The sequence below is a fragment of the Taudactylus pleione genome, unplaced genomic scaffold, assembly GCF_031769625.1.
Source record: "Taudactylus pleione unplaced genomic scaffold, aTauple2 ptg000198l, whole genome shotgun sequence".
Taxonomy (NCBI): Eukaryota; Metazoa; Chordata; class Amphibia; order Anura; family Myobatrachidae; genus Taudactylus; species Taudactylus pleione.
This window is the reverse complement of record NW_028284600.1, coordinates 12,468,074-12,490,867: the sequence shown is the minus strand read 5'-3', so window position 1 is coordinate 12,490,867 and position 22,794 is coordinate 12,468,074. Positions and strand designations below refer to the sequence as shown.

Genomic DNA, 22,794 nt, shown 5'->3' with positions numbered 1-22,794 from the left:
CCTATCGAAAATATTTTTGTTATCTGTTTATCTCTATTTGTAGCGGTCCTTATTAAGGATCCTCATTTGCAGGGTTTCTGCCCTTTTGGGCATTCTTTTTTTTTTCTTTTTATTTAATTTTTCTGTTTTGTTTTTTTCAATGTTTTTATTTGTTTATTCTTATTTTATATTTTTATTTCTTTTACCTGGGGTGGGCCGCTGATGGCCTTCTGCAATTTTTGGCTGTTCTACATTATGCTATTCGCAAATTTTGTTTATAGTCTATCATGGTTCTTAAGTTACTATTGATAAATGTTAATGGGCTTAATTCACCTAGAAAACGTACAGTGGTCTTCTTGGACGCCTGTAGAGAGCGGATATAGTTTATCTACAAGAAACTCATTTTACTGGTTCCCATTCTCAGCTTCAAGGTAAGCAATTCGCCCAGACCTTCTTTGCATTTGCAGATTGTAAAAAAACGGGGATTGCTATTTTAATTCTCCGTAATATCCCATTTACACACACTAAAACAATAGCTGAAGCAGACGGACGCTATGTAATAGTGATTGGCATCCTCCGTACAGAGGTTCTTACCCTTGTCTCAGTATATGCCCCTAACCAGGACCAACCTCGATTTTTTAAGTCTTTGTTCCAACAGTTAGCTAAAGTTGGCCAGGGTCATATAATTTTGGGAGCAGACTTTAATACTGTCCTTGACCCTCTCTTGGATAAATCCAGTTCCCCTAAAAAGAAGAAGGAAGTGACACCTTCTAGCGCATCTCTCACTCTCACATCCTCCCTCAAACAGCTTAATTTGTGTGACTCTTGGCGTCTTTGCCACTCTTCCGCTAGAGATTATACCCATTTTTCTGCACCACACCAACACTACTCCCACATTGACATGATAAACATTTCTCGATCAATTTCGACTCTAATTAGTGATGTTGGTATTACTCTGTTTACATGGACCGACCATGCGGGGGTTTACATTTTGATAGATATATATCGGGTTCCACGGGGGACTCGTAAATGGCGTTTAGGCGATTCTCTTTTGTTGCATGCCTCAACTCTTTTGGAAACTAAAAATGCTTTGTTGCATTATTTTGAGGAAAACGCATCCCCTGATCTCTCATCTGGTATAATATGGGAGGCCCATAAGGCTACCATTCGATGCCCTCTAATGTCAAAGGCCTCTGCAATTCGCAAAAGGGCAGCCCAAGAAATTCTGTCTTTAGAGTCCCAACATAAATGTTCCCCCAGAGCTTCCCTTCTCTCTCAGATAGACTCCTTGAAAGGACAGCTGAATACCCTTCTGTCCCATCGGGCCGCAGCTATTTTACAGAAACTACACCAGCGGTTCTATGATAAGGCTGATAAAATTGACACTCTTTTAGCTAATAAGTTAAGACGCAAACAAGTTTCGAGTACGATAGACAAATTATATTCCCACAAACTAGGAGCCCTCATGTATGACCCTGTAGTAATGGTAGAAGAGTTTAGAGATTTTTGTAGCTCTCTCTACAACCTACGAGAACCTCCCCTTTTTTCCTCCAATGGTGTCGAGGGAGTACATTCATATTTGTCCAATATTATGCTACCATGTGTGTCGGAATCCCAGCTCTCTGTGCTTAATGAGGAGATTTCGATAGAAGAGCCGATGGCTGCTATTAACTCCATGCGATCCTCCGCTGCCCCAGGCCCAGATGGCTTCACAGATCAGTATTACAAATCATTTGTGACGCAACTCGCTCTGCATCTTACCTCACTTTTTAATAATATTTTAGATGGCGCATCCTTTGCACCAGCTTCTTTACTTGCTGAAATTGTTGTAATTCCAAAACTTGACAGAGACCCTACACAGTGTTCTAATTATAGGCCAATATCATTGCTAAATGTAGATCTTAAAATTTATGCAAAAATTTTGGCTAACCGTTTAGCCCCCCTTCTTACCCAATTAATTCACCCAGAGGTAGGCTTTATACCAGGCCATCAGGCATCTGACAACACAAGAAGAGCCATCGACCTGATTCACTCTATTCATACTCAGAAGTTACCATCTCTAATTATGGCATCAGATGCTGAAAAAGCATTCGACCGTATTTCCTGGGTCTTTGTTTTGGGGGTACTTCAGAGAATGGGGTTTTCTGGAAAATATCTAGATGGTATTTTAGCCCTATATCGAACTCCCACTACTACAGTCTCTGTCAATCGCTCAAATTCTTCCCCTATTAGAATTGCCAACGGTACCAGACTAGGATGCCTGCTTTCCCCTTTGATTTTTGCTCTTGTCATGGAGCCTCTGGCAGTGAGGATCCGCAACAATCCAGACATTGTCGGTATAAAAGACGGTTCCTCAGAGCATAAAATTGCATTATATGCAGATGATGTCATGATATCTCTTGGGAACCCGGCTCAATCGTTGCAACCTCTCCTCACTGAAATTGACCTTTATTCTGGCTATTCAGGTTATAAAACAGAAGTGCTTGACTTCTATATTCCTGGGTCAACAAATATCTCTATGGAAACAACTTTCCCATTTAATTGGCATAAACAAAAAATCAAATATCTAGGTATTTTTCTGAAACATCGTCACCACCAATTATTCCAAGCAAATTTTCCCTGTATCTTAGACCAGATAAAATCAGACTTGAATTCTTGGTCTAGTCACTTTATTTCATGGATAGGCAGAGTGAACTCTGTTAAAATGAATGTGCTCCCTCGTATACTTTACCTTTTTCAGACTCTCCCTATTTTCATCCCTCCCTATGTTTTCAAATATTTACAGTTCCATACCTCACGATTCATTTGGGCAAACAAACATCCTCGGGTGTGATTGAACTTATTGCAATGTCCCACACATAGTGGAGGGTTAAGTATACCTGACTTCAAATGATATTATTTAGCCAGGCAACTTGCTCAATGTGTGCAGTGGTATAATCCTGGCGCTGGGAAGGTTTGGGTTGCTATTGAGGCTGCTGAATTGGGTCTTTCCATGGTCTCCTCTCTCCTCTGGCTCCCGAGGCCACGTAGACCAAAGAACGTCACTTCTCATCCGATTGTATCCCGTTTGCTATTTGTTTGGGAACTACGCTAATAGGAAATTTGGTCTGGCCCCCAGTCCTTCTCCTATTATCCCAATTTTTCATAATCCCAATTTTCCTCTGGGTAAAAACAAGACTTCTTTTTATCCATGGAGGGAGAGGAGCATCCTCTATTTAAATGACATCACAAAGGATTTAAGCTTTCCCCAATTTTCTCAGATTCAGGAGATATGGCCCTTTTTTTTCCAAGTTTTGCAACTTAGGCATTTCCATTCAAAGGTGAAACACCTTCTAATTAACAGATCCCTTTCCAACTTAGAAGTTCTATGTTTGGGACGCTCCTCAACTAGAGGTCTAAGTTCCTCCCTATATACAATGCATGAAAGGGCTTGGGAAGTGGACTTGGGTACCTCTTTATATGATGAGGAATGGGTCGAGATCTGGGATAATGCTACTTCTAGCTCCATATGTGTTAAAATTAAGGAGAATACGTACAAACTATTATATAGATGTTATTATGTTCCCTCTCGATTGTGCAGAATGTATCCTGGTACATCAGATAGGTGCTGGAGAGGCTGTACCGCTGAGGGCACCTTTTTTCACATCTGGTGCACTTGCCCTAAGATAGTAGGTCTTTGGAAGGAGGTCATTGGCCTTGTACATCGCTTGCTCAATATACCCATCCCTTATGACCCTAAGTATATTCTTCTCCCATTAGATCTTCCCACGCTGACTAGGCACCAAAACAAACTGATGCGCCATATTGTTAATGCAACAAATGTCAGCTAGCTGCAGATTGGAAAAAGCTTGATTCTCCTTCTATGCAGTCCATTTTAGCCCGTATTTGGTATATTTATCGTATGGAGTATATGACTAGTATCATTAACCATTTCTCTAATTCTTTTGATAAGATTTGGGGCCCATGGTTAGCTTCTCATTCTGCTCCCTCCCCTTTTGCCCTGTGACAAGTTATTTATATTAGCATATGTATGAGTTTCTATATGTATTTATAAGATCTGTATATACATATATGTGTATGTTTATTTTCGGTTTTTAGGTCCCACCACAGGAATTTTTTCTATTTCTTTAAAAAAAAATGTATTTATTTCTATTTAACAATTTTTGTGTTTTTTTCTTTTTATTCAATAATGTATGATTTATATTTTTTTTTGTGTTAAATTGAAAAATGGATCACAATTTCTATTTCTATTTTATGAGACACGGATCTTTTTTCAAGTGATAATTTTGAGATTACTGATTACTATGGTCTCTGTTATTTTTATGTTATTCTTCTAATAAATAATATTTAAGGAAGAAAAAAAAAATATTCTATACACTTACATGGTGACGATATTGGAAAACGCTCAAAAATATTTTCCGGGGTGTCAACTACAATTTGCAATTCCTGACCTATGAATATTAATTATATTTGTTCACAATAAAGTAGACCTTACCTAAACATACACAGTAAAATGTTATACCAAATAGTAAAGTGAAAGTGTATGTAAATCGATGAGAACCCCCCACATCAATGGGGTATCAGCTCAATCTGTTAAACGTAGTGGTTAGCAACTTAGTGAAATTTTTAAACAATAGAATCAGATCAGAGCACTCTCAAGTGCCATAAAGTGAGCATGTGCAGAAAGTGCAAACAAAACATATCTGATTTAAAATCTATCAATTGTAAATAAGTACCATAAAAATCTTTTCATGGCCTAAGAACAAATAATAAATATGGAACATATGTATGTAAAAATTGAACACATCTAACATAACACCTAAAAACACATATAAAATAAGACAAAAAAATGTTACATTTCCATATTATTAGATTAAGTACATTTTTACAATTGAGTACACATTTTAAAAATACAAAGCAAAAAAACCTTTGGAAATTTTTTTTAAATATATGCCTTAGGAAAAATCAGTTACATACCTAGAATTTTTACATGCAAGGGGAATAATAAAAATGTACCCTGCCCCAAAACCACCTCTAGCCCACGCAAAAGGCACGTGATCCCTAAAAAAAGCACAGACAAACTTATAAATGAGTGTGGACACTTCAGAATGGGTGAGAAATCTTCCTTTCAAATTCCTTTAACATTGTGAAAGCAGCGCTGTTTATATAGTACCCCCTATGCACTGCTCACCGTCGTAGTCCCCCTATGCATTGCCCCCAGTAGTAGTCCCCCTTATGCAGTGCCCACAGTAGTAGTCTGCCTATGCATTGCCCTCAGTAGTAGTCCCCAGTAGTAATCCCCCTATACAGTGCCCCTAGTAGTAGTACCCCCTATGCAGTGCCCAAAGTAGTAGTCCCCCCTATGCAGTGCCCCCTGTAGTAGTCCCCCCAGTAGTGCCCCCGTTTAGGTCAACACCCAATGGTTTTGTCCCTAGAAGTGCTCGCCACACTCTTATGCATTGCCCACAGGAGGGGTCCCCCCACCATGCATACCCCCTGTTGTAGTACACACCCAGCTGAGCCCCCTTCATGCAGTGCCCCCAGTAGTGCAGACAACAGTAACATTTAAAAAAAATATTTTTCAGAATACCAGCTGCAGCTCCACACCACCACTGCACGCTACTCTCTCTTTTCCCCTGCTGACGCACTCTACACATGACGTCTCTCATATCACCCACTACAGGAGCCAAAAAGCTGAGCTCATAAGTGAGATCAAGGCCGGTGTTTAGCCGTGGGCACAGCAGCCAATGATAGTCTGGATGCTGAAACACAAGAACGCTGCTGCGCCGTCAACGATGTGTGTGTTAAAAGAACTGTCGCCTCCAGGCACTGGCTAGCCTAAGCCCGCCTCCCACCCTTTGCATAGGGCTATGGGGTCAGCGCCCAGGTGGAAGAAAGGGGCATGGCTTGGCAACACAGGACGGCACTGGGCGCAGGGAAGCCAAGTGTATTGCTGACCATATAACTAGCATAGCATAATAATACAAAAGTAGAATCAACCATCTGACCATATGTAGCATTTCCAACTAGGCTGTTTCAGCCTGCTGCCACGCCCTGCCCTATTTCGAAAAGGGCAGAAAGCACATGTGGCAGCCCGTTCAGACAACCTGCATGCCTTCTTCATCCACGATACGCCGTGTCATAAGGGTGGTTAAATTGGCAGTGCGGCAGTCACCGCCAGTGAATAGTTGTAACGCAAATGAACCTGGAATCCATTTACAGTTACCGCAGGCACTTGGGGACTGGCCACTATATAAATATACGCACCGTTTACATACACCACACCCCCATTTCAAATGCACAAACACATTCACCACACGCAGAAGTGCCCAAGATCTTGCACCTACCTGCCTGCCAATGGCCCCTGGCCACTGCAATGACCAGCACACCATACAGGACTAGGATCAGCCGTCTCACCTTATAACCAGCACAACATTAGAATACAATAATAGGAAAAGCCATCTGACCATATGACCTGTGCAGAATAATATAGGACTAGGATCAGCCCTAGTTACACCACTGAACATAAATATATCTATCTAGCTAACTAACTAACATCACACATGTGGCTCGCAAAACAGACAGACCATATAACCCAAAACAAACAACAACAAAAAAAGAATGCTTTCCCATTGCAAAAATAAAAAACAAAATAAAGCAGGATGAACACAACCTTAAAAGTGCTAGCCACACATATAAGTACATCATATAACATTAGACCAGTAAATACATATAACATTAGACCGGTAAATAAAACCACTCACCTGTAACTAGAAACTGCTGTTTCTTCCTCTTCTCTTTGTCAGGAGGTGGAGGATGGTAATCCTCATCTTCATCTGACGCTGGAGAGCTGGATTGCTGCTGAGTGGACATACTGTAGCCATCTCCTACTGCAGAAAAAGCTGACGCACCTCGAATTTGCTTATATACTGGCGAAAAGAGCGCCAAATTCTCCCTGGGAAGAGAACTGATACAATTCCCGCCGGCGCCAAAGGTTGCTGTTTTCGCATTCGACATAGGCAAATTTTGGGGGAATTGACTTAGGCGAATTAAAAAAAAAAAATCTCATTTTTAGGAGGCGAACAAGGCGAGAGACAGAATTTGTTGCAGCGTACTTGCACTTCGCACCTAATTGAATTCCCCTCTATATTTACTTTTTACTTAGAAGTGGAGATGTTGCCCATAGCAATCAATCAGATTCTACTTAACACTTAACTAGCACCTTCTAGAAGATAATAGCTAGAATCTGATTGGTGACTATGGGCAACATCTCCACTTCTAAAAACTCTCACTTTAGTAAATATACCCCACTGTGTTTTAAATACAGTGCATTCCAAATAAATGAAAACTTATATTGTCACTATAGAGGAATTAACTTTTATAAATGTTTTATGAAAAGCAGTTTCTTAGCAATAGATAAATAGTGTGTAAGGGTTCAGTTTACAATCAGTTTAAAATGTGTAAAAACATAAGAAAAATAGAATATACAGGATTTCTTCCTGGATTCTGTACAGCACTACTGTATGTATCTAATGGTGCATACACACGGGACGATCGTCAAAGATAACGATATCGTTGAACGATCTGCCGGGTGTGCTGGATGATTGATATCGATCATCCAGCACACCACAAACCCACCAACGATGGCCAATGACCCGCTATAAACTATCGCGGGTCCCTATAGTAACCTGGTCGATATCGACCAGGTTGGCCTGCATGCACGGGCGATGGACGATATCGTTATCGCCCATACGCGCCCGCGCATCGCAGGTCATTGGGCACTGAAAAATGCACAATATGAACGATAAGATCGATATCGTTATCGTTCATATCGACCATTTTAATCGTACCGTGTGTGCGCACCATAAAGCTGAATATGTCAGGCTAAACGTACCATATTCCTCCACACTAAACGTGTGCTCAGTCTGCGTGCCCTTTATTCTCTGTGCGACCAGTTTGTAGGTCCCCAGCAGGGGTTCGGAGGCGAGAAGGAATGATTCCTGTGCAATTCCTCTAGTTGTTTCCACATTCAGCCACTGGCTAATACGGTTTCTCTGAGGATCCTGAAAAAATGTAATTGTGCTTCACTCCATCAAGTTTACATTTTCATAAGGTTTTGCCTATTAGATTGTGCATATAAAAGAATTGAAAAATAAGTGTGAACATAACCTGTAATAATGTACAAAGTGTGAATTACTCCATATTTGCCCACTCTCCTGGGAATGTCTAGGGACCAGAGGAGTAGCATGGAACCATGGCGCCTGGAGACAGTGCATGTCATAGCGCCCCCTCCCTGTACTGAACTGTGGGCCTGACGGGTGCTCCGGGTCTTGCACCAAAGGGGGCGAGCTGTCAATGGTGATTGACAGCTCGCCCCGTTTGGTAGGCGTGGCCGGGGGGTGGCTTCACAAATGCAGGCGTTCCCAAGTGAACGCCTGCCATTTGTGGGCGGCCCCACTGACATCACCAGTGATGTCAGTGGGAGAGCTTCCGGCTCTATTAGAGCCAGATGCTCACTGGGGTTTGCGGCCACAAGACCCTACTACAAGGGTCTTGTCGCAAGACCGATGGTCGCGATGGTCTAGACCATCGCGACCATCAACCTGGCCGCTCGCTATAGCTGTGGGTGGTCACCCATAGCTATGCGAGCGGCCATGTGACCGCTCCAAAAAAAAAAAAAAAGCGCCCTGATTCAGAGCGAGTGCTCTGTCAGAGCGTCCGTCTCTGAATCAGGCCCTGTGCCAGTGGGGTATGCCCAGCCTGCGGGGGAATACTGAAGTGAAGAGAAAAACAGCAAACAGTGGCAGTATCATGCTGGGCATTGAGGTCCCATTGGTGGAATAGAACGCTTCGGTGATACACTATCTGACATTAAGGGATAGCTCCTTTGGCACCGCTTTATTTATGTATAGCACCTAGGATCTGACGTTTATCTCCTTTGAATCATTGTTATCAGTCAATAGAGGCGATTGTATTATATATTCTGTTCATTTTACTTATAATGACAGAGTACACGTGTTAGAGAGAGATTCCACAGGGTGCACAGCTTATTACTGCAATTACTGTCCCAAACAGCTGTCACTGGAGAGAGAACACCTATGGGAAGCTCCCTTCTCAGCTATGCTCCTACTTTGCAAATATACATTACACCTATATAAATGTGAGTACTACTAATCATGTCCTGTTCTACCACCATTATTATTATTTCAGGTCTCCTAATATATTTTAAAAGACCTTTAAAATAACACTTTGTGGTCATGCCTGGGAGCACTTCCTTTAGGAGGGGATCAAACAGGAGAGGAGAGAGGAAAGTACTTATAAGAGAGGGGAGAACAGAAGCCAATAAGAAAGGAGAAGGCAAAGGGCAAAGCCAGTGACAGAAGCCAATAAGAAAGAGGATAGGGGTGATGACAGAAGCCAATAAGAAAGGAGAGGGGAAGGGCAAAGCCAATCAGAGAGGGCCAGTGACAGTAGCCATTAAGAAAAGGAGAGGTGAGAGGTAGTAACAGAAGCCAATAAGAAGGAGAGGGCAGGGGCAAATAGCTGATCACATGGTAGAGAGGGGAGGGAATTAAAGAGGTGAGAATTGAATGTAATCAATCTGACAGGAAAGGGGAGGTGACAGAAGATGATCATAGAAGAGGGAGGGTCGGAGGGGAGGAAATCTGGGCAGCTTGGGGGAGCATGAAATGTAGACACGGATCTCAGGTCCGTAACTTATTTAGGATATAGAGCAAACAAACCGAGATAAAACTAACAGGCGTGTCATACTGTGCAGCATCCCATGAATTCCAGAGCCTTGGATGGCGCCCTCTGTCTGTTTTGGCTCCCGGAGCTCATGCTCTACTGGAACCACCCTCACTACACCCCTGCTAGGGACACTTCCAAATTTTGGGGAACCCTCCCTAACTCCAGGGAGATCAGACCAGCCTATAGATACTGCCAGTGAAGTGGGTGGTCCATGGCTTGATAGCGTAATTTGCAATGAATCACACCTTTCCATGCCTGATGCCGCAAATTGCAACATTAAACAATGTGGTGGAAGGGGGGATAATTCTATGCGTAACACCACACTTCTAAATGCCCATTATCAGTGGTGGCTCCAGATGACATTTTGGAATAACATAATAACAGGGGAATGGCGATGCTGGTCAGCAGGAAATGTTTTATAAAATGGTCTGAAAAAAAGATGACAACTCTATGAAAAAAAATGTATCTGGTTAGTAAATAAGACATGTAAATAGTGCTAACTAAGAAATTGTTCAATTAAATTTCTTTCCTAAAAAAGTACATAATTCTTACCTCAATATAAATCACAGGAAACTGAAAGAGAAAGTAAGAAACGCGTTAGCGCAAAGAATTGAAAAGAGGAAATGCCAAAATAAATATATTTCTTAAGGTAAAATAGCATTCTTCCTTATCTTTGCCCTGAGAGAACGGAGTAACAGACCCATGTGTCATCTCAGCATAGGCATAAGTGTAATACCCGGGTCACAAGGAAACTTGTTACCGGTGTTGCATTCAAGCCAGGGCCAGATCAGGCACCAAGCTGATGCCACACATGGCATTTTGACACTTAAGCCCAAATTGGCTTGAAATGGCTGGACATAGTACAGATGCATACTTACAAAGCATTATGTATAAGACCTGTATACAAGCATACAAAGCTCTAAGTATAAATGTTGAATATACCTTCTCAATTTTCGTGTGAAAAGTTTCATCCAGGGACACAACACGGAATTGGACTATAGAAAGTGAGAAACACAGTGAATTCACTACAGGCAGAGTTCACGGCTCTTCTCTTCCCATACAAAATCTATCAATAACTTTTGTGAATGGGCAAATATTCTCTGTAAAGCACTGCGGAATACTGTATGTGCGTTATATAAATAACTGATAATAATAAATAAATACCTATCATTTATCTAGCACCTTCTAGAAGATAATAGCTAGTTTTTGATTGGTTGCTATGGGCAACATCTGACTTTGAAAAACCTGCACTTTAGAAAATATACCCCCTATAGTACTAATGCATCCTCTTTATTGTTATTTTATTGATTTTAGAAGGAGAATATTGAAGAGATAACAACTACTTTTGTAGTTACCACAATCACTGGGTGTTAAGATTTTAAGTGACACCAAATATCTCATATGTGCCTACCAGAGAGTTCAAGAGACTTACAAATTTGGAGAGTTCTTAAGGGGCTCTCCTGTACCCCCAAAGAGTAGCACTTGATGACTCGATACATAGTTAATTTTGTCATCATGAGCCTGCCGCACCCACTCCTGCAAATCATGTTGTTCTACACCTGGTGGCAAACCAGGACTCAGTTTCGACGTGGAACCTCAAAGTTCAGGAAAAGTTCAGCTAAACCAAACAGCTCATCTCTAATACGACCACAGTGTCATCAGCACTAGGGTAGGACGGGATGTAGTCGGCATCCCGGCGTGTGGGATGCTGACGGTGAGAAGATCGGCACAGAAATCCCGACAGGTCGGGATCCTGGCACCAGTATCCCGACCGCTGGCATCCAGAAGGTAAGTATCGGGGTGTTAGGGGGAGGTTAGGGTTGGGTAGCAGGGTTAGGGTTAGTCATTAGGTGGAGGGTTAGGGTTAGGTACCGGGGAGGTAGTTTTAGGATTAGAGTGCGGGGAGGAGGAGGTTAGGTTTAAGCACTAAGGGGGAGGTTAGTTTTAGGCACTGGGGGGGAGGTTAGGCTTAGGCACCGGGGAGGGGGTGTTTGGGTAGTGGTCCAAAAAGTACTTAACATTTCTTCCTATGGGTGTCGGGATTCTGGCTGTCGCTGTCAGTATTCTGAACAGCGGCAACCCGACAGCTGGGATTTCATACCCAACCCGCAAGAACATCTGATATTTATAATTATGTTTAAAAAGATGGCATCTGTTGTATTTATATTGTATTCATTACTAATTTCTGTATGTATTTCAACCTTTTTTGCAATGTCAATTTTCTAATTTGTGTCAATGGGCGGTATGTACTAAAGGGAAAAATGTGGTAAAACAATCTAAAATGCAGTTTTTGTTGATTTTACTGCATTCACCATATGTACAAAGCACCTTCAGGTTGTGTTACCCAATAGAAGCCTATGGGATTCTTATCGGGACAGTCCCCCATTGGGAGGGATCCAATCGTATCTCTCCCATCGACCCCCTCCCCCCTTCGAGGCCTGCAGCTTTCTGCGCATGTGCAGAAGAATGCTAGAGGAACTTCTGGGTGTTAAAACCGGAAGTCCCTCTGTCAGGAGCCATCGCAAAAGACAGCTCTTATCGGGAGAGCTGTCTTTGCGATATTTTAGGTAAATACTGTAGTAATCAACCTCGGTATGTATCCAATTACAGGCGGGATGCAGCGCATCGCATATGCAATGTTTAGTACATCCCATCCAATGTCAGAAATCCTAATATCATCCAGTTACACATTAGCTGCAGATCACAATGGTGTCACCTTTCTGTCCAGGCTTGTAGATAGGTTTATCAGTCTGGAAGAACACCAGATTTTGTACAGGCTTGATAAGGACACTTCTCCTAGTCTGGAAGTGCAGAGAGTCACCCACAGCGTCCAGTGTGATGTACCCAACTTTCGCGCTGACTGTCTCTGGGGTCTAATAGGACACAAAACAGCAACAACACTTATAAAAAAAATAGAGAATAAAACAACTGGTAGAAGAGTGTAAGTGCTGATTAAACATTACCATGAATTTTTTTTTTTTATAGAAGAGATGAAAGGGTTTGAATTCAGGGTCACTAAAAGTGCTGACTTTTTTGTTTAATCACATCATACTTATTTTGTGTGAGTATCAGGACCACATCGCAGACTATTAAATAAACTGTAAAGCATGGGATTGGATACAAAGATAGTTGAATGGATAAGATCATCGCTGCAGGATAGGAAACAGAGAGTTGTAGTAAACAGAGTGCAGTCTCCAGAGGAAAATGTGTACCTCAGGGATCTGTACTTGGACCAGTGCTTTTTAATATCTTTATTTGTGACATTGCAAATGGTATTGAAGGGAAACTATGCCTTTTTGCAGATGACATAAAGGTATGCAACAGGGTAGACACACCAGGAAGGGTAAAACAAATTATTGATGATCTAGGTAGACTAGTGGAATGATCAAGAACGTGGCAACTACAGTTTAATGCCAAAAAATGCAAGATCATGCACTTGGGTCTCAAAAATCCAAAGGCTAAATATAGTATTAATGGCACTATACTGGAAACTACTGAAGAGGAAAGGGATCTAGGAGTCACTATTTCAGGTGACATAAAGGCAAGAAAACATTGTAACAAAGCAATGAGAAAGGCAAGTCAGATGCTTGGTTGCATAGGGAGAGGAATCAGTAGCAGAAAGAAAGAAGTGATAATACAACTGTATAGGTCATTGGTACGTCCTCATCTCGATTACTGTGTTCAGTTCTGGAGGCCATATCTCCAGAAGGATATTATATTAGAGACTGTACAAAGAAGGGCAACTAAAATGGTGCAAGGTCTACACCACAAAACGTACCAGGAAAGACTAAAAAATCTTAATATGTATAGTTTGGAGCAGAGAAGGGAAAGGGGGGACATGATAGAATCGTTCAAATATATAAAGGGTTTTAATAAGGTAAAGGAAGGAGACATTCTTCAAAGAAAGAAGTATTAGAACAAGAGGACATGTTCTGAAACTGGAGGGTGGTAGTTTCAGGGGAAATTTGAGGAAAAATTACTTCACAGAAAGGATAGTGGACAAGTGGAATAGCCTCCCATCAGAGGTGGTAGAGGCTAAGACAGTAGAGCAATTTAAATATGCATGGGATAGACATAAGGATATCCTTCAGAAGAAGTAAGGATCAATAAGGGTTGAGATAACAATATGTTTAAAAATGGGGCAGACTAGATGGGCCAAGTGGTTCTTATCTGCCGTCAATTTCTATGTTTCTGTGTTATCAAGCAGTAGAGATTTGGGGTACTGTATTCTTTTTAAAAGCAAAATAGTTACATTTGGGGTATTTTGCCTTTTTTGGATGAAGCACTTGCATGATTTTGCTACAGATGACATAACAAGGAGGAGGTGCTTAGACATCTCTAATTTGACTGACTTTGGTTTCACAAAGGCTACAGATAGCTTGACAATAGTTAGAAGGGGACTTGTAATGACATTAATTATCGATAAAGGAGGAATTATAGGCAACAAAAATGAATTCCTTTTTAAGAGAACCGATACCACTGTATTGCCCGCATGGTAATCATTATGGATAATTGAGTATTCCCACAATACAAAAATGTGTTGACTAGGGAATAATACAAATCTATATATTGTTAATGTTGATGAATCACCCGCATGAGGATCATTAAATCATACAGTATAGCTGAAACTTCTTAAGTCATAGCAGCAGATCTACATCAGCCAATAAATTATATTGATGTGTAATAAATTAATTTAGATATTTGCATGAAAAAAACCTGTACTATAATATCTAATTATCACAGAAAAACAATATCCTCTATATATCAATTTTATACAGTACTAGCTGAAGTGCCCGGCGTTGCCCGGCTTTAAATCTTCAAGTTATTACGTTTTATTATGTGATGTCATCTAAATCCATCCAGTGGAAGGCTCAGAACAGGCTCCCTGGGTCAAAGTTCTGTCCAGCACTCTCCACCATGAGGTCCGACTGGGACCCCTACCACCTCCATTAGGCATTCTAGACCAATTACCACCCCATTGTGAAGTTTCCATCCAAATCCATCCAGTGGAAGACCCAGAACAGGCTCCCTGGGTCAAAGTTCTGCCCAGCATCCCCAGGTCAAAAGTCTACCCAGCGTACACCTACGGGAGGTCCGACCGAGACTTCACTCCCCTAGTGTGTCTTCTGGGATCCAATGTTACCGTATTTCAGCATTTGCACTGCTGAAAAAGACAGTCACAGTGGCATTAGCGATAACCTTTGAATCGAGCCTTATGTCTGCATTTAAATACTGGATAATTTACATTCAAATCCATCCAGTGGAAGACCCAGGACAGGCTCCCGGGTCAAAGTTCTGCTCAGCATACACCAATGGGATGTCCAACCAGGAACTCAACTTCCCTAGTATGTCTTCTAGGATCCAATGTTACCACTCTGAAGTTTTCTTCTAAATCCATCCAGTGGAAGGCCCAGAACAGGCTCCCTGGGTCAAGGTTCTGCCCAGCGTCCCCAGGTCAAAAGTCTACCCAGGATACACCAACGGGAGGTCCGACCATGACCTCACCCCCCTAGTATGTCTTCTGGGATCCAATGTTACCATATTTCAGCAGTTGCACTGCTGAAAAAGACAGTGACAGTGGCATTAGCGATAACCTTTGAATCAAGCCCTATGTCTGCATTTAAATTCTGGATAATTGACACTAATTGTTACACTTGTGTGCTTGCAATAAACACCTGCATGGGATGAATCACTATCTCCTGTGTGCAACCTTTGAACTCTTTTGTTTTATACATACTCTTTAAGAAGAGCTTAATCATGATTATAATCAGACACACCAATAAGGTACTTATTAAACTGCTATAAAAGTAAAAACATAACTTCAAAAGTGGATCAAATTCATAGCAGAATGACCAATTTCCCCAAACCATGCTCAAGGGAATCACTTATTTCTGAGGATGTGTGGAGTTAATTGCATAGAAAGCTAATGGGGGACATTGAGTCCTATTGGAGAAAAGTTCTGTATGAATAAAATTATTATTATTATTAGATCAGTTTCTGATGCAAATGAGGACTTAAGAAAACTCCTGTTCATATATGGTCAACTTGACTGCCAGGAGTTGTATAACTTTAATTGGACCCAAACTTTAGTCTTGTGAGCTCATACTATATAGTAACATTTTATATTGCACATATATGGTCTTAATTGCTTTCAGAACAAAGATTTTTTACAAAAATCAATATTTATCCTCCAATGGCTCTTTATTACCTCACTACTATTTTCATGTAGGTTGTGCACTCAATCAAAATGTGAGTGTATTCCTTACATGCCCACTCTCCTGGCACAAATGGGAGACTTCTGAATCTCGGTGGCTCTTCTGGATGCACATAAATAGGAAATTCTCCCAAAATTCCCTCACAGCTGTCCTCTGCTACCACTTGGAGCCTGATGATGAGATTCACACTGAATCATATCCGATAATGGCTGTTATGAACCCCATGGGTGCAGTTCCACAAGTCACAGATTGTAGATTCAGGGAGCAGGTAAACTTAGAAGACACAGGTTACTGGAAACTGCATGGATGTGGATACATAAACAATGCAGATATATTTCACGAACTTGGCAAGGCTGCTTACTGGAATCTTGCCACAGTAAGGACAGAAGCAAACAGAGTCTAGAAACAAATAGCAGAATGGTAACCTGGTAAATGGCTGAGTTTCTTTAACTTGGCAGAAACAGGAGCTTGAGGGAACAAAACTGAAATCTAAAGTTCTTGCAGACAGCAAAACTAGGAGATGCAAAAACCAAACATAAAACATTAATGACCCAGCAATGACTGCTGGGCTCATACAGACTAAATATCCAACTGTCAGGTGTAGTCCATGCTGGTATTTAAGTCATTACTTACTTAACACCTGGACGAAGAACAGAGTGCAAAGAGTAGGGATGGCCATGAACCATTGATGATTCAAAACCATCGATGGTCTATGGTTGATGTTGAACACTTTTACTATCGATGGCAGAGAACCAGATGATTTCCCGCCACCGAGGTTTTTTTTTTAGCGCAAAATATGTTTATTAAAGTTTTGCTTAGGAAAAACACATAGCTTCAGAAACAGGTTCATCATAGAAAGAGCATTAGAAAATGCAGATACACTAGATTAAATATCAAACTCTATAAAAAAAAAATCTAAAAAAAAAAAAATCATCAGTGAATCTGTTGAAAAACAAAAAAGACCCACATATATAATAATAAACTATGAATGAAGACAATAAAATATAGACAATGGGGTAAGAGGAGGGGGGGGGGGGGAGTGAGGAGGTAGGAAGAAAGAATAGAGAAAGAAAGGAAAGAGTACAAGAAAAGTCGATCCGAGACAGACGTTACATACTAGCATCAACCAAAACCAATAAAGAGGGGAGTGAGTTGAAAGCAGTGCTGTAATGAAGGCATATTAATCAACATCCAGAGGCCAAACTATCCTGCAATTGAGGTTTGACCCACAGAAGCTAAAGGGGGTTGGAGGAAAGGATGTTTTTGAAGACCACTGAGTCTTTGAAGTCCATCTAAAGGACGTGAAGCCGCCATCTGCGTAAGTCAGTATATCATCCATTTCCATATAGAAGCCAATTTTGTTAAACCAATTCATTACTGTCAGAGGAGAGAAGGAACACCATCATAGAGGGATTAGTGATTTAGCAGCATTGTTCAAGTGGCACAACAAGGGTTTTTTAATATTTCAAAATAGGTCTGAAGGAAAGATGAAACAACCTAAATGGGATTTGTAAGGGCCGATTTCCCAAAATTTTGGCAGAAGGGTTAATCGCCTCTTTCCAAAACGGTTGAAGTATAGGACATTGCCACCAAATGTGCAGTGGGTTGACCGGACCATCGGAACAGCGGCAGCAAATATTAGGCACATCGATTCCCAAGGGTGTCTGGGCATATGTACCAATGGGATATTAGTTTATATTGAGTCTCCACAACACATGCATTTGAAGATCAGGTTGTTCAAAAGGTACGGGAGCTAGACCTAGGACCCCAGAAGGACCAAAGGATTGTATGAAATGGCAAACCTGTAAATAACACCAATTTTCTACCAAGGGCAAGTTCCACTTTTTAATGTCAGTGCCAGAAGGGAAACATTCATTACATATAAATGACATATAGGAAGACTCTAGTGAAGATATTGAGGGGGACTTTCTAAGTGTTTTCCAGCAATTTAAGGTGTGTCCTAAAGTGGGATGGGAGATATTAGGGAGGGTCGGTAGCCAAGGAGCAATAGACATGCGGACAGCCAGTGCATGGTTCTCAATTCACACCCACTGTTTGGTTGTATCTGGTCTAGACCATTCTAAAATTCTATTTAGGAGACAGGCCTGGTAATACCCCTGAATATTAGGGAGTCACAATCCATCTCTAGCCTTATTCCTGAACATCAAGTCTAGTCTCAAGTGAGGCCTACTCTCTCCCCACACAAACTCCCCTATTAGAGCCTGGACATCTAGAAATCATTTGGGAGATATTTTTATAGGTAGGGTCTGCAATAAATAAAGAATCTTAGAAAGGCAATTCATTTTAAGAGCACCCAGCCTCCTGAACCAAGAAAAAGTCATAGACTTCCAAGACTGCAAGTTCAAGTGAATTTTGGCCAACTGAGGGGTAAAATTAACCTCAAACAGGCGAGAGACATTTCTAGTGAGAACAATACCCAAATATTTTACTTGAGAGGCATGCCAGGCTAAGGGGAAGGTAGTTTTAAGGCTTGCTATCATGTGAGAGGATGCTGTAACATTCAAGGCAACCAATTTAGAATAGTGAACTTTGACATTGGAGAGGTCCCCAAAGATCTTAAATTCGTCTAAGAGCTTCGGTAGGCAGTTTATGGGATTTGTGATCATTGTCAACACATCAGTGGCAAAGAATGCCAATTTATACTTGCAACCTTGTGGGTTTTCTTTGTGTTGCTGCTGCACAGCCATCAATGGTAGCCATGGGCCCAATAGGTTTTCTTTTTTTCTGCATTAACTAAGTACTGCTGCCAAACAGAGCTGCTATGCTGTCAGCCAGCAGCCCTGCGCCACCCCCAGTATTTCACAGAGAGTGTTGTGCTAGGAGTGGAATGGCCTGTCTCCCTAACAGACTCAGTTGTCAGTCACAGCCGAACCCCTCCAATGGCTCTTTCACAGAAGTAGTAGAGCCAAGCTGGCACTCTCTACTGCGCTTGCCCAAAAATACTAATGGTAAACAAAAAAAGGTATCACATACTACCAGAATAGTTGTCTACCATCGATGGTCGGTGTAAAGAGTTACTTGATAGTTTTAACCAATTGAATGCTAGGGTGTGAATTTAACCTGTTGACTACCAGATAGCCTACAGACCTAATGCAATAGTATATGACAGTATATGACAGCATGTACATTTGTCTACATTGTGTCCTATTGATCTACTGTAATCCTATAGGTGTTGTCAGTGATTAAGTTGTGTATGAATTTGGGATAACTGGGTTGGGGGTGATTCAGCTAGAGTTTAGTAGTGGACCAATGTATAGGTTGACCAAGCAACCAATCAGCGTCAAGGTAGCATTTATCAAGTACATTCTACAAAATGATAGGTAGAAGCTGATTGGTTGCTATGGGAACTTCTCCACTGCTCCACATCTCCAGTATTTTCATTGCTTGATACATCTCCTTCATATTTTATGGTCAAATATTAGGAAAATTGATGCACAAAGAGGACATCTGTGCTCTGAATTAAGACCTACCTCTCACCTCAGTAGGGCGAGTTTGAATTTTGCTTAAACCTTTATTGAGACCACTGCTCGTACAATACACACTATATCATTTTCAGTGCCATCTGTGCTGGAGTTCACACCACTTGACGATACCTCACAGATACCTCCAGACTGCAAATTGTGAGCCTGGCTAACTTGATGGCTACAATTAAGTATATATGGCTATATATAGACCAGGCTTGGCCAACCTGTGGCTCTCCAGCCATTGTAAAACTATAAGTCCCAGCATAACCTCCTACCGAACAGCTGATAAAGCATGCTGTAAGTTGTTGTTTCACAACAGCTGGAGAGCCACAGCTTGACCATGGCTGATCTAGACCAAGTGGTACTAATAACTTCTTTATATATTGTATAATAACAGAAAACCGTGCACTCATTAATCTTTAAATCTCACTGTAAACGAGATGCAGTTGTCATCCTCAGATTCTGTGATGTGCTTCTCTAGCAGAGTTATGTTCTGTTGCCCTGTCTGCAAAATCACTGTTGCAGTAACAGACTCATTAAGATGGGACAGCTGCAGGCAGAATTTCTGGTCATGTCCAGCCTTCAGTACAGTAGGAACCAGCAGCATATACGTTCTGATAAAATAAGAATAAAATGTTATGGGTAAGAAATTACATTACAAAGACAAATCACACAATTATTTATGCTCTTTCTGGCATCATTGAAAGTATAATACCTGTAAATCTAAATCATAATCCAACATTTACAATAGAACATTAATATATCAATGTACTGTATAGTAATCTAATGATGTAATTATTTCTAATAATGTATGCTAAACTTATATGGAAACAAGTTGGAGTGTCACTTGAGTACCACATAGCAAGATAATGAAAGGGGCCACAATGTCTCCAAGGACACCCACCCTGTCTTAACTTACCTGGGCAGGCAGACTATTTGTCTACCTCTATTCCATACTTACTGCTCAGAGATAAAAGGGAACTTCAGAGTTCTTTGTCCATTTTAGTAGAATATTAATTTGCATCCCTAGAATGCAGACTCACCCACATGACATTTTGGGCCTCAAATCCCTTGTGGTGTTGGCAGTAACAGCAGGACAGCTCATTAAGGTATCTGCTGACCACAATTACCACAAAGAAGGGCTGGTCACAGAGAAGCATGGAAGCACTGAACACATGTAATGTGTTTAATGTGAATGCAATGTGTACATGCACCACATACATTAACAGTGTGTATATAAAATATATATATACTATCGGAAGTGCCTGGCGTTGCCCGAGTTTAAATGTTCAAATTATCAAATTTTATTATGTGAGCTCGTCCAAATACAACTAGTGGAAGGCCCAGAACAGGCTCTCTGGGTCAAAGTTCTTCCCAGTACACTCTGCTGTGAGTTCCGACTGGGACCCCAACCACTCCATTACGCATCCCAGACCAATTGCCGCCCTTCTGTGATCCAGCTTGATAAAGGCCTTTGCCGAAACGCGTTGTTTTATACCCCTTTCATTAACCAGCACCTTGATACTGAGTTACTCAGACAATTTTTCAACCTATCCATCCAGCCAATACGGAGACCGGACGCTGCCTTTGCACTTAACTATACCTGACTACCATCGCAGCTGACTTTGCGGCTGACTGCATGGAGACATCCGGCTGATACGCCCTGCTAGCTGGGTGGACACCGTCTGTTCCTTCTCCGCCGGTGGAGTGAGAGAGCGGGACTGCTACAGGTATCCATTGCAATATAACATAACCTGCTGGGTTGTTTGCCGGGTGTGGAGCTTGGGCTGGAGACGCTCCGTGATAAGATATCTATACGTGGTCTTATCCAGCTATCTCCATGTGGGTACATCAACCTCGGAGTGGGTGTGATCGGACATTATCTAAACTGCACACTCCTATTAAACCACATTTGCAAGTTATGACCCAAAATTAATGTTTCCTTATTTGGATTTATATCAAGTGCTGGACTTTCTTTATTTCATCACGGCTCACGCTATTCATCTATCCGTGAATTGGCATTCATTTCTATTTTTATCTTTTTATGGTACATTGTTGCAATTCAAGTCCCCATTGGATACAATTGTCTTTCAATATATCTATTTGCTACTAAAGTACTGAGATTTACTGTCGTGTGTTTTATTAGAATCCCCTGTACACAACAGGTCTACTGATGAGGTTTAGTCTTATTATTGTTGCTTAGTTTTTTATGTCTTACTAATTAGTATTGTATGATAAATTTTAATAAATGTATGTGATTACCATTAATATGTATATGGGAAAGATTTCTGGACTGCACAACCTGACTATATATATAATGGGAGGTGCTACCTGATGAGACTAATTGCAGGTACAGAAACAGACAAATCTCAGGTGCACAACTCCAAATTATTAATAATATATATAAATGCAATAAAATGTTGCAATCAATAGAGGTTTTTAGCATAATCATGGCCAAGGTTATGGGCCTACCCACCATATCCAGGTAACCTTTTTCGGGTAGGTCACTAACATACTAGTGTTCAAATCCAGAGTGCAGGACCCCCCAAAACTGCCCCAGCCAAGCCGCCCCAGGGCACCACCATAGTAAGAAAAGTGCAGTGTAAAGAGATAGTTAGGAACAGCTGCAGCTGCTTATAAAGAATGAAAATAAAAAAGTGAAGTACATATATATTAAACACACACAGTGAAGGGTTAAAATGTGTTATAAAGGAAAATGTGTTATAATGCGGTGCCCTGAGACAGATTAACCAATCAAATCCAGGGGGACCCACACCCCAAAAATGAACCAAAGTTGCACTACAGTATATAACTTGTAGGACTTACCTAGAATTGTGCCTAATACAGTGTGCATATACATTACCATACTCCATGCTTTGAAACCAATAAGGAAGGTGCTAGTCTAGAATGAGGGTGTCTCCTTTCCCTCAGAAGTGCAATAAAGCACATTAAATGGAGTATATGGGAAAGATTTCTGGACTGCACAACCTGACTATATATATATAATGGGAGGTGCTACCTGATGAGACTAATTGCAGGCACAGAAACAGACAAATCTCAGGTGCACAACTCCAAATTATTAATAATATATATAAATGCAATAAAATTTTGCATTCAATAGAGGTTTTTAGCATAATCCTGGCCAAGGTTATGGGCCTACCCACCATATCCAGGTAACCTCTTTACACTGCACTTTTCTTACTATGGTGGTGCCCTGGCGCGACTTGGCTGGGCCAGTTTTGGGGGGTCCTGCGCTCTGGATTTGAATCCTAGTATGTTAGGGACCTACCCGAAAGAGGTTACCTGGATATGGTGGGTAGGCCCATAACCTTGGCCAGGATTATGCTAAAAACCTCTATTGATTG

At 41.2% G+C, this 22,794-nt stretch overlaps 1 protein-coding gene across 1 annotated transcript in view; it reads right to left on the bottom strand.

The window, feature by feature from the left end:
* The window catches only part of LOC148518871 (alpha-2-macroglobulin-like), a 178,041-nt gene that overhangs the window by 145,814 nt on the left and 9,433 nt on the right, over positions 1-22,794 (bottom strand). The window contains exons 2-6 of the mRNA XM_088476978.1: positions 19,860-20,043; positions 12,446-12,602; positions 10,672-10,724; positions 10,282-10,302; positions 7,874-8,042 (exon numbers count right to left, since the gene is read on the bottom strand). Of these exons, the coding sequence (XP_088333104.1) occupies positions 7,874-8,042; positions 10,282-10,302; positions 10,672-10,724; positions 12,446-12,602; positions 19,860-20,043 (584 nt within the window). The remainder of the gene's footprint in view (positions 1-7,873; positions 8,043-10,281; positions 10,303-10,671; positions 10,725-12,445; positions 12,603-19,859; positions 20,044-22,794) is intronic.